The sequence below is a fragment of the Salvelinus fontinalis genome, chromosome 19 (assembly GCF_029448725.1).
Source record: "Salvelinus fontinalis isolate EN_2023a chromosome 19, ASM2944872v1, whole genome shotgun sequence".
NCBI classification, from domain to species: domain Eukaryota; kingdom Metazoa; phylum Chordata; class Actinopteri; order Salmoniformes; family Salmonidae; genus Salvelinus; species Salvelinus fontinalis.
Window position 1 is genome coordinate 20,075,968 of NC_074683.1, and position 12,612 is coordinate 20,088,579.

Below are 12,612 nucleotides of genomic sequence, written 5' to 3' on the forward strand. Positions count from 1 at the left end.
AGCTTCAACATGGAGGGGTCTTAAAGATTTTTTTTAGAGTTCAGATTAGACTGCCCTTCTCCTTAGGTTTTATTGCAAGGTCTCAAGTAAGCTAAGCAGTCTGCCCTGAACCAGCCATCTAAAGCTATCTTTAGCCCATGCAAGCAAGTGAATGGAAGAGCCCAACTTATCTTCACTGCTGTCATCAAGGCTGATGGTATTTTTAGGGGACAGCAGCAGCTGCAAAAGCATTTAACGTTCTTCCACGAACAATGACACTCGGGGTGTCTCAGGGTTGAACGCCACAGAGATTGGGGGACCGCTCTGGAGTGTAGAAAGGGCGCTGAGGGGGATATACTCAAATTCTCTTTACTTTTCTTGGATGGGTCTGGCACAGGCCTGTCAATATGTACTAAAAGATCACTTGGAAACTGTGAAAACAAAGCTCCACATTGGTTGATATTTGAGAGAAAGAACCCCAACCGGATTACAGTTGGTGTCGGGGAAAGAATCGACCAGTAAGTGACATTACTCAGCAGTTTGGAGGCGGGGAATATAGCCTCGGTGGCTTGAAGAAGAGTGCCAGTGCGGAATGTATGTTGACGATCGCTCCTTGGGACCAAAGAGAGGTAGGTCATGTGAGGAGTACGTAGTGCAGATTCACTGGGGGCAAGGGTCCTTCCAATTAAACCAGATGAGTAAACACAAAGGTTAATCTCCTCTTAAACCCCCAGGGGGAATATTGAGACCATTTTCAATGTATTGTCCTCAATCATTTTTGTGGAACAGGTGGCTAACAGGGAAATAATTACTAGCACCTGCCATCGGAGGTGATAAAGTGGATATTACGAGTTCTAACTGATGAAAGGGGTTTTCAGCATATTGACGTGGCACAGGTTCAGGATGACAGAAAGGGTGACAGAATGGTGATGATTTTTAGAGGTAAACCAGACTACTACACATTGTCATATTGGTTTCTAGTTATACGATTTAAGATTCAGTGCATGTATCACCATATACTACTCTTATTATATGTGCCTTTGACTGTCTGTGTGTTGCATGTGTGTGTGCGTACTGTGGCCCATGCAGTAAACTGGTGGACGCATGTCAAACATGGCTCGGAAGCATTCTAGATTTGGCTCACCTTCCTTGAGACCCTAACCATGCATCAGAGCGGACAGAAAGCAAACATACACATTGAGCTTAAAGTGATTAAAGTCATAGCCTGACTAATAGATGGCTCCAATGTCCATCAGGGCAAACCTTCAACTGCTTCTACCAAAATTGAGAAGCCAAAAAAGATATACAATTGAGAGGACCATGTTGTTCAATGTGCCATAACATTGTGAAGATAACTTAATTATGCTAGGGAATTGTTAATCCCTGCATTCTATTTATTTTGGAAAATGACAGAGAAACCCAATTTTAACAATGATATTTGGAGTATGAGTGCTAACAACGGGTGTGATGAAGGCGTAGCATATTTTGACTGTAAGTTCTCTAGGGGTGTGAGCACTGTGAGTTAGATCTGTGTTTGTGTGAGCACACGGGTTCCAGGGTGTGCTTTGTGATACCTGACACAGGCTCTCTCACAGGTCTTTATTTAGGGCATACTATATTAAGCACTTTCCCATTGAAATACAGCACCAGCTGTGCTGGCTATGTGTTGTGGTGGCTGCTGTTGCAATAGGACTAAAGTAAAGGCCGTTCACCCCTGAATGGCTAACTTGCGCTTCTGTCTCACACACCCCCTGTAATTCAATTAACACTAATAGTAATGCCGCCTAATCACCCAAAACACATCATGGATACTAAATGGTGCAATGTTTTAATGATAAAATTATTTTTTTACACACGCATTGTAGTGCTATAAGCTGTAATGCAGTCTCTATGCAGTACCCTGAGACAATATATTATATTCTGAACTAGTGTAGTTGTCCAAGTTCTTACGCTGTATTGTCCTTTTAGTAACATTTTACGTGAAAAACGAAAATTGACTAAATAAAAAAAAATCCTCAGCAATCTACACACAATTCCCCATAATGACAAAGGGAATTTTTTTTATTTTTAATATTTGCAAATGTATTTACATAAGTATTTAGCCCCTATGCTATGAGACTCAGAATCCACCAGAGTCCACCTGTGGTAAATTCAGAGATGTGGTCCACCTGTGGTAAATTCAGAGAGAAATTCTAGAGATCATCTGTTAAGATGGAAGAACCTTCAAGAAGGACAACCATCTCTACAGCACTCCACCAATCAGGAATTTACGGTTGAGTGGCCAGATGGAAGCCACTCCTCAGTAAAAGGCACGTGATAGCCCACTTGGAGTTTGCCAAAAGGCACCTAAAGACTCTCAGAGCATGAGAAACAAGATTATCTGGTCTGATGAAACCAAGATTGATCTCTTTGGCCTGAATGCCAAGCATCACATCTGGAGGAAACCTGGCACCATCCATGTTTTTCAGCGGCAGGGACTGCGAGACTAGTCAGGATCGAGGCAAAGATGAGCGGAGCAAAGTACAGAGAAATCCTTGATGAAAACATGCTCCAGAGCGCTCAGGTCCTCAGACTGGAGTGAAGGTTCACCTTCCAAGAGGACAACGACCCTAATCACACAGCCAAGACAAAGTAGGAGTGGCTATCGGACAAGTCTCTGAATGTCCTTGAGTGGCCCAGCCAGAGCCCGGACCTGAACCCGATCGAACATCTCTGGAGAGACCTGAAAATAGCTAGGCAGCAACCAGTTTTTGCTGTGTCATTATGAAGTGTTGTGTGTAGATTGGTTATGGAAAAAAACTAAAATTGAATACATTTTAGAATAAGGCTGTAACGTAACAAAATTTGGAAAAAGTCAAGGGGTCGGAATACTTTCCGAATACACTGTGTATTCCTTGATTAACTGTTTTAACATTGAGCCATTATACTTTCTTATCATTTTATTGTCTTACTATGTAATGTATAGTCATGTAGTTGTATAGTCACAATCATATATGAAGTAAGACATAAGTAGTTGATATGCTTATGACACATCTTACAATGCATTTTTACTGCAGTATTATGGCAAATAGCTACTGTACTGTCCATTCTGTCATATTTTGTCACCCACTGAAATGCCATAATACAGATCATTTATCCTACAACGCAGCTAAATGTTTACAAATGCATAATTATCAGGGGCCTAGGGTGGTCTAGTGGTCTAAGCCCCTGCCTCTGGAACACGTACTGCTGCAGTACGAGTTTGAATAAGGCCAACTACTATTTCAGCAACTCTCTCTGCTAAATTTCTTCTCTATTCAATAAACAATATATATAGTTGAGGAATGTCTCTGCCCCACTCCTTATAAATGCGTACTTCTCTAAGAATAGCAGAGGCTGCTTAGGTCAATGTGTCAGAATAGTTCAATGTTCCTGATTTAGCATATTTTAATAAATTCAACATTTTTGAAAATGAAAATGACTTTATTAACATGGGCATACCCAGAGAATGATTCAAAACACATTTGAAGAGTCTAAACATTTCTTTATATGAAACAATTCATAGTTATTTCTTTGTTCATTCCAGCTCCATTCCATCTTCAAAAGCAAATTATTTTTATTTTATTTTATTTATTTCACCTTTATTTAACCAGGTAGGCTAGTTGAGAACAAGTTCTCATTTGCAACTGCGACCTGGCCAAGATAAAGCATAGCAGTGTGAACAGACAACAACACAGAGTTACACATGGAGTAAACAATAAACAAGTCAATAACATGGTAGAAAAAAAAAGAGAATCTATATACAATGTGTGCAAAAGGCATGAGGTAGGCAATAAATCGAGTAATTACAATTTAGCAGATTAACACTGGAGTGATAAATCATCAGATGATCATGTGCAAGAAGAGATACTGGTGTGCAAAAGAGCAGAAAGGTAAATAAATAAAAGCAGTATGGGGGGTGAGGTAGGTAAATTGGGTGGGTAGTTTACAGATGGACTATGTACAGCTGCAGCGATCGGTTAGCTGCTCGGATAGCAGATTTTTAAAGTTGTTGAGGGAGATAAAAGTCTCCAACTTCAGAGATTTTTGCAATTCGTTCCAGTCGCAGGCAGCAGAGAACTGGAAGGAAAGGCATCCAAATTAGGTTTTGGCTTTAGGGATGATCAGTGAGATACACCTGCTGGAGCGCGTGCTACGGGTGGGTGTAGCCATCGTGACCAGTGAACTGAGATAAGGCGGCACTTTACCTAGCATAGCCTTGTAGATGAGCTGGAGCCAGTGGGTCTGACGACGAACATGTAGCGAGGGCCAGCCGACTAGGGCATACAGGTCGCAGTGGTGGGTTGTATAAGGTGCTTTAGTAACAAAACGGATGGCACTGTGATAAACTGCATCCAGTTTGCTGAGTAGAGTATTGGAAGTTATTTTGTAGATGACATCGCCGAAGTCGAGGATCGGTAGGATAGTCAGTTTTACTAGGGTAAGTTTGGCGGCGTGAGTGAAGGAGGCTTTGTTGCGGAATAGAAAGCCGACTAGATTTGATTTTGGATTGGAGATGTTTGATATGAGTCTGGAAGGAGAGTTTGCAGTCTAGCCAGACACCTAGGTACTTATAGATGTCCACATATTCTAGGTCGGAACCGTCCAGGGTGGTGATGCTAGTCGGGCGTGCGGGTGCAGGCAGCGAACGGTTGAAAAGCATGCATTTGGTTTTACTAGCGTTTAAGAGCAGTTGGAGGCCACGGAAGGAGTGTTGTATGGCATTGAAGCTCGTTTGGAGGTTAGATAGCACAGTGTCCAAGGAAGGGCCGGAAGTATACAGAATGGTGTCGTCTGAGTAGAGGTGGATCCGGGAATCGCCCGCAGCAAGAGCAACATCATTGATGTATACAGAGAAAAGAGTCGGCCCGAGAATTGAACCCTGTGGTACCCCCATAGAGACTGCCAGAGGACCGGACAACATGCCCTCCGATTTGACACACTGAACTCTGTCTGCAAAGTAGTTGGTGAACCAGGCAAGGCAGTCAATAGAAAAACCGAGGCTATTGAGTCTGCCGATAAGAATATGGTGATTGACAGAGTCGAAAGCCTTGGCCAGGTCGATGAAGACGGCTGCACAGTAATGTCTTTTATCGATGGCGGTTATGATATCGTTTAGTACCTTGAGCGTGGCTGAGGTGCACCCGTGACCGGCTCGGAAACCGGATTGCACAGCGGAGAAGGTACGGTGGGATTCGAGATGGTCAGTGATCTGTTTGTTGACTTGGCTTTCGAAGACCTTAGATAGGCAGGGCAGGATGGATATAGGTCTGTAACAGTTTGGGTCCAGGGTGTCTCCCCCTTTGAAGAGGGGGATGACCGCGGCAGCTTTCCAATTCTTGGGGATCTCAGATGATACGAAGGAGAGGTTGAACAGGCTGGTAATAGGGGGTGCGACAATGGCGGCGGACAGTTTCAGAAATAGGGGGTCCAGATTGTCAAGCCCAGCTGATTTGTATGGGTCCAGGTTTTCCAGCTCTTTCAGAACATCTGCTATCTGGATATAGGTAAAGGAGAAGCTGGGGAGGCTTGGGCGAGTAGCAGCGGGGGGGGGCGGGGCTGTTGGCCAAGGTTGGAGTCGCCAGGAGGAAGGCAAATGATCGGATTGCAGCAACACACAGATGCAGAATGTAGGGGTGCTGAAGTTGCTGCAGCCCCCACTGAAATATTTCAATAAAAACAAATCTTAATAAATAAAACAAAATAATAACATTCTCAAAAAAGTGCACTGGTCCTTTACTAGTCCTGTATTAGTGGACCGATATAGCTGTCTGTAACGTGGGCAAAAAACATATTTCTGCAGGTATGCCCACACATTGTCTGCCAGGTATTGCACAATGTCTCTTTCTGTTTGTTTTCTTTTAGAACCTTGTACAGTACAGAAGTGGGCAGCCCGACTCCTGTGAGGGAGCAACTGCATGCTGGTGGCCTGCCTATGGTGAGGTGAGGCTGGCAAACTAGCAGAGATGGATGTGTTTGGTGGTGCCCCACGTTTCCTGGCCTACCCTCGCCCCGTAGTAGTGCAGAGTGGCACTGATGCTGTCCTGAAGTGTCAGATTGGCGGGGACCCCAGGCCAGCGGTCATCTGGGAGCGAAACAACGAACAGATCCACCCAGAGGGTCGCTACCGCCTCTTCGAGGACGGAAATGTCTACAATCTCATAATCTCATCGGTGACCACAGAGGATAGCGGCCAGTACACATGCAAGGCCAAGAACAGCATCGGGGAAACATATGCCGCGGCGACCCTGAAGGTGGAGGGCGAGGCCCAAGAGATGGAGCTCCGGGAGGAGAACAAGCCTCGTTTCCTGATCAAGCCCCTCTCCACCCGGGTGGGCCGCGGCGAAGACGCCGTCTTCTCCTGTAAGCTGTGGGGAAAGCCACGGCCAGAGGTGGTCTGGGAAAAGGACGGGAGAAAACTCAACGAGATCTTTGAGAGTACACATTTCAATGTGGGCTACCAGGACGGGGGGTGGTTCCAGCTTAAAATCTTCAAGACTCGTGCACCCGACGGTGGAGTGTACACATGCAAGGCCAGAAATGAGTTTGGAGAAGGGCTGGCTGGAGCCGTGTTGCTCGTCGATGCAGGCCCGGGTCACGAGGAAGAGGGAAACCGAAACGGTTACACAAACGGCCACTGGAAAGGCCATCAAGGAAAACAGAGGAGTGGTAGGCAGCTGACCACACGGCTCAAAGACGACCCAGTGACCAACCAAGTCAAGCAAGTGAAAATGTTTGCCGTGACAGAGGGCAAGCATGCCAAATTCCGCTGCTTTGTGACTGGGAAGCCCAAACCAGAAATAATATGGAGGAAAGACGGCAGGCTGATCATGTCCGGAAGACGGTACCTGTTATATGAAGACAGGGAGGGTTACTTCACACTTAAAGTGCTGTATTGTAAGCAACAGGACAACGGTGTTTATGTTTGCGCTGCATCCAACACTGCAGGACAAACCCTCAGTGCTGTACATCTCTCTGTGAAAGGTAGGTCAAACTGGTATTTGTCCATTGCTACAGAGTTGGCTGTTAACATACTTCAGTAGAGAACTAGAATGACTTTCATGGAACAATAGAACATGTATAAAAACATAACTCCATGCAGGTGTGTACATCTCCCCTTGACTTAATACCATATATAAGCCTTTTAACAGGTAATCAGCATTGCTAAATGAATACGCTAACAAGTCAATTAGCTGCATATGGCCAGTGTAATCAGTAGCCAAATCATTTGGCTCCTGCAAAGCAATTCAATCCCTAATCCACCAGAGGATTAATGGTACGTCTTAATTATCTGAAACTTGAACAGAGATATTTCAAAGTACCTGACCTGGCCAAGCTCATTGACGTGAAGTGGATTCCAACCGGTCCAATGTCTGCAATGTCACTTAGGTTTTTAAAAGGTCTGGGAGGGGAGGGGGGGGGGGGTCCATGTGATCGAAGTCTCTAGAGGAGGGATCATGTTTCGCACATGGCGCAGAGGAAAGCACTGGTGGCAACATTGTATTGGAGCTAGGGAAGGCTACAAAGCAACATTGTGTTCGAGCTATGGCAGGCTATAAAGTACATGTTTACACAATGCTATCCTGGTGATGCAGATGGGAGTAGAGGTTTAAATAGGTGAATTTGTTAAGAGTCTTTCCTCAATTATTGGATCATCAAGCTCTTTGTGGGTCGGATAAGTATATAGTCAGCGAAATACACACATAATTCAAAGAGCAGTTCACATTCGTTCGTTTATAACTGGTATTGTCTGATGGTGTCAGTTACAAACAGTTTATTGCCTATCCAACGCCCCAATGTGTGAATGGTCTTTCCATACCAACTGAATGAAGCCACTTGTCTCACATGATTCTTCTTAACTTGTTTGCTATATTGGTATTTACGATGAAATATATTTCAATTTACAGATTATAACATAGATCTAGACCAAGGACACAGATCAAGCGCAGTTGTCAGCTATGTTTGGAAATTCACATGGACAGTATTTACACGAACAGCAGTGAGTGTTGTCTGAATTGAACAGGAGTTATTCCTAGTGTAAACCAGCACTGTATAAAGTAACATTGTTTACCATGTTTTAAAACTGCAATTCAAAGATTTAAACCAATAGAATAAATACAAATGAACATGATTTTCCACTGGCTATAGTCAAGACGGTTTTGGGGTAACATGTCTAAAACACCACGTTATAAAGTGATTTATCAAAAAATAACTCGTCTTGCTAAGTCGGTAGACTTTGTTCTGTGTCAGAGCTACCTCTTTACAATGTTATACTACTGTATTAGCTTTGAGGCCAGACATCTCTGATAAAAGGAACGTATGAATTCCTTGTATGAGTCATTTTTTCTTTTACCATGTCCTTCAATTGAGTCCTACGTAGGTGGCCGTTAACCCCTTTAATGGTATCCCTCCGTCTCCTTAATGCCAGAGCCGCCTGTGCGGTTTAAACAGCCCCTCATTGATCTGGAGGTGTGGGAACGGGACCTGGCTGTTCTGGAGTGTGAGGTTCCTGAGGACTCTGTTCCCATCACATGGTATTTGGAGGACAGGCGGCTACAGCCAGGGGCCAAATATGGGATGGAAGAGTGGGGAACGAAACGACGACTAACTATTCGTGACATCGGAGTCGACGACGATGGGATTTATCTTTGCGAGATGGCGGATGGGGGGAGGAGCATTGCTGAGGTTGCAGTTAAAGGTAAATTCTGTACATCTACTGTATTTCTATATTATATACACAGTTTCTGGACTGATACACACAGAAAGCCATCGTTAGCATGACATGGTTGGGGTGGATTTAGGAAATTCGTGTAAGATCAGGTTGAGTTGAATGAACAAATATGGCACGCTTACAGTTTGACGTCACACCACAGCACAACGCGCCCATATGTCAGCGCAGTTATTTTTTCACAGCTATTAATGTCCTTACAATACACTCTGTCCCCTTGTAGGCACAATCGTGCGTAAGCTGCCACGTAAGGTGGATGTTTTGGAGGGGGAAAATGCGGCCTTCTGTGTTGAAGTGGAGGAGGAGGAAATGGACATACACTGGTACAAAGAGGGGACGGAGCTCCGTGAGACTCATCAGACCATCCTGAAGTCCTTTGGAAAAACTCACATTCTGGTGTTTGTCAACACAACGCCCCAGGATTCTGGCCTTGTGACCTTCTTTGTGGGAAGATCCAAAACTTCCTCTCAGCTGAGGGTAAAAGGTACAATACTTGTGGCATCTGTTTGGGATTAGATTTTGTAGGTGGTGAATTTGTCAGACAAATGGGATAGAAATTGTGTTCCTAAGGTGGTCAAGCCTAATTCTACTGAATTCATATCCAATTTCACCAATATGAATCTATATCCAAATATAAGAACATGGGCTAGCGTTTTATACATTACCTACTGTATATAGTATATTCTGCTTTCAGCGGCCAGGCATAGCCCACCCAGCTGCCCAGTGGGTGTGCAGATCAACACAGAGCGTGCCAACGCTGCCCTCCTCTCCTGGGTTCCGGCGCTGGACACCCGGAAGAACCCCCCATCGGGTTACGTGTTGGAGAGGCAAGAGGTGGGCACCGGCTCTCAGGAGTGGCTGCAATGCTTGACCACCGACTCGGCCACCTCAGTGGAGATTCTTGGCGACAGCGTTCCCTGCGAGGCAGATTATCGCTTTCGCATATGCGGTGTCAACAAGTATGGCAGGAGCAACAATGTGGAGTTCCCAAGGGCAGTTCACCTGGGTAAGCAGAAGCCCTCCCAACTGAAAATCTGCTGCATATATATTTCGATTGGCACATTAGCGCCAAGCTGGATTCAAGCCAAACTGGACAAGATGGCAAAGCTTAATTTGTATTTCCATTTCTACTAGAATGTTTTTTTATATTGCTAGCTAGCTAATGTAACACTTTAGCTAGCTAGGTATGCTAATGTAAAGGGTGTAACATGATAGCCATTGCTAGACAACTAGCTGGGGCTAGTGTGATGTCTGTCAAAATAATTCACTGCTGTAACTACTCCCATTCTGCTAGCTAGCTAAATGTTTAGCCAGCAAAACATTGGTTAGCATTATCATCTGCTAGCATAATATTAAGCTAGTATTGGCTAACTATCATTCCTACCATGCTAGCCATTCGCCAACTAGCTAATGATCCAAACCTGATCCCTAAAAGCTAGCTAGCTAGCTACTCTGAGTTCAAATGACTGACCTGTGAGAGAGTTTGAATTCCGTGCTCAGCAAACACCATTAGAACAAGTGGAGACGATCAGAAATCAAGCCAGCTTGACGGCGGAGCAGCTCTTAGCGGAAACAAAATCACAGAGATACTTAACATTATAACCCTTTTGAAACCTGCTTTGCATAAGGTGTTACCGAATTTGAGTTTGAAGTAGAATGCAGAGCGTAATTGAGGTGTAATATTGCTATGTTTTTTCAGTCCCTGTGACCAGAATACAAGCCCCCCTACAGGATGCCTTGGTGCCAGAAGGCCAGGATGCCTGCTTCTCAATTGAGCTCACTGCCTCAGTTATTGGCTCATGGTTCTTGAACGGCACTCAGCTTCTGGAGGACGACCGTTACTCCATGCGGCGGTCTCGAACGCACCAATCCCTACGCATACAAGGGGTACGAGACACAGACAACGGTGCAGAGATCACATTCATTGCCTATGGAATACGAGATTCAGCAGCACTCTATATCCAAGGTACACGTTCATCACTGCCAAAAATGAAAGGTGTATGAGGAAAAATGTCCTTTCTTACTCTATTGTACCAATTGAATTTTGGTCAAAGTGTTATAATTGTGATGAGAAAAATGCTCATGATTTTTCTGAAATTTGCAGCTCCTCTAGTGAAGTTCACACCACTGTCAGAGATGGATCGTAATAAATTTGTTGAACTTGGCAACCCCATTGTACTCTACTGCGAGTTGTCAGACCCCGCAGTTCCAGTACACTGGTACAAGAATGGGGTGGAGGTACACACAGTCGAGGGTCTTCATATTCAGTCAGAAGGCACAATGAGGAGAATTGTCATCCAATCATCAGAGTTCTCCCATTCCGGAGTGTATTGCTGTGATGCCATTGATGATGTCATAAGGTTCAACGTGGAAGTTGAGGGTGAGTGGCAAGTGGTTTCTGTTGAACTAATTTCTTGTGTGTTACTAACACACTTCTTGTGTCCTTCTGACCTGATAGACATCTGTTCCACAAGTATGTATTAAGTTTGATGATTGCACTTGAACATCACAAATCAAACATAAGATGAATGTAACACACAGACATAAAGAAACATCATAACATCTAAACACCCATAGCTCCACCTGTGAGGTTTTCAGCACTTCCAGAAGCTGAGAGGAACAAGTCCATTGAAGCAGGCTGCCCCATTGTACTACAATGTGAGCTCTCAGATCCAACTGCCCAGGTCTACTGGTACAAGGATGGAACAAAGCTCCTACCTCAAAGTGGAATAGAAATCCAGTCAGATGGCATCACAAGGACACTAGTTGTCCAGTCAGCAGAGATATTCTACTCTGGGTCGTACAGCTGCAAGACAAAGGGTGATGCCATCAAGTTCAATGTGGATGTCAAAGGTGAAAAAGTTTTATTTTGGGCTCTACGAAAAATTAACAAGCTCCCTCTTAACAAAGCTACTAACAATGATGGTCTTGTACTGTATGTTTTCTGTCGCTCTTTTTCTTGCTGCCTATTAACAATGAGCTTTATGATCATCCCTTCTTTTATTACAATACAATGCTTAACCTGCTTGATCTTCGATAATACGTTTTTTTAGAAACTGCCATTTTAAACTGACAAAAGTCATGAAATCCTGATTTGTCTAATCAAACCAATAATATCATGATCTCCCTAATCAAACCAACAATGTAATTATGGATTACCATGATCTAAGACTTAAACGTATCTATAGTTCGGCCTGTGAGGTTCTCAGTACTTCCAGAAGCTGAGAGGAACAAGTCCATTGAAGCAGGCTGCCCCATTGTCCTGAAATGTGAGCTCTCAGATCCAACTGCCCAGGTCTACTGGTACAAGGATGGAATACAGCTCTTTTCAAACCATGAACTAGACATCCAATCAGAAGGCAACATGAGGACGTTGGTTGTTCAGTCAGCAGAACTGACTCACTCTAGCACTTACAGTTGTACCACAGTGGATGATACCATGGAGTTCCATGTGGATATCAAAGGTGATTTAGCCCTTTCTGCCTTTGCTTTACATCCTTTAACAGTCGTGTCCTTTTCCAAATGCAACTAATAATCCCTGCCTTCTCTGTGTTCATGAACAAATAACTTTACAGAACAGAATACTGTATATAGCCTTGCTACCTGTGCTCGATTGATTTGCAATGCTGTGGCTATCTATTTACACATACTTGATGATCACTTTACTCATTTTGTATTTTCAAATCATTTGAAGCCACATAGAAGTGTATATACTGTATGACATACATTTAAAGATTTATCTCTATAATATGGTATTTCATTCATCCTCATTGCTAGCTGTGCCAGTGACCTTCTCAGCTATCTTTGATGTTGAGAAGACCAAGTCGGTTGAAGCAGGCTGCCCTTTTCAACTGCAATGTGAGGTAACAGATCCCACTGCCCAGGTC

At 44.0% G+C, this 12,612-nt stretch overlaps 1 protein-coding gene across 1 annotated transcript in view; it reads left to right on the top strand.

Annotated features, from left to right (window-relative positions):
- Positions 1–267: 267 nt before the first annotated feature.
- LOC129816478 (obscurin-like protein 1) overlaps positions 268–12,612 on the top strand; it is a 79,574-nt gene continuing 67,229 nt past the window's right edge. The window contains exons 1-7 of the mRNA XM_055871018.1: positions 268–608; positions 5,863–6,981; positions 8,426–8,695; positions 8,949–9,209; positions 9,420–9,731; positions 10,425–10,691; positions 10,830–11,105. Coding sequence (XP_055726993.1) covers positions 5,964–6,981; positions 8,426–8,695; positions 8,949–9,209; positions 9,420–9,731; positions 10,425–10,691; positions 10,830–11,105 — 2,404 coding nt within the window. The 5' untranslated portion in view covers positions 268–608; positions 5,863–5,963. The remainder of the gene's footprint in view (positions 609–5,862; positions 6,982–8,425; positions 8,696–8,948; positions 9,210–9,419; positions 9,732–10,424; positions 10,692–10,829; positions 11,106–12,612) is intronic.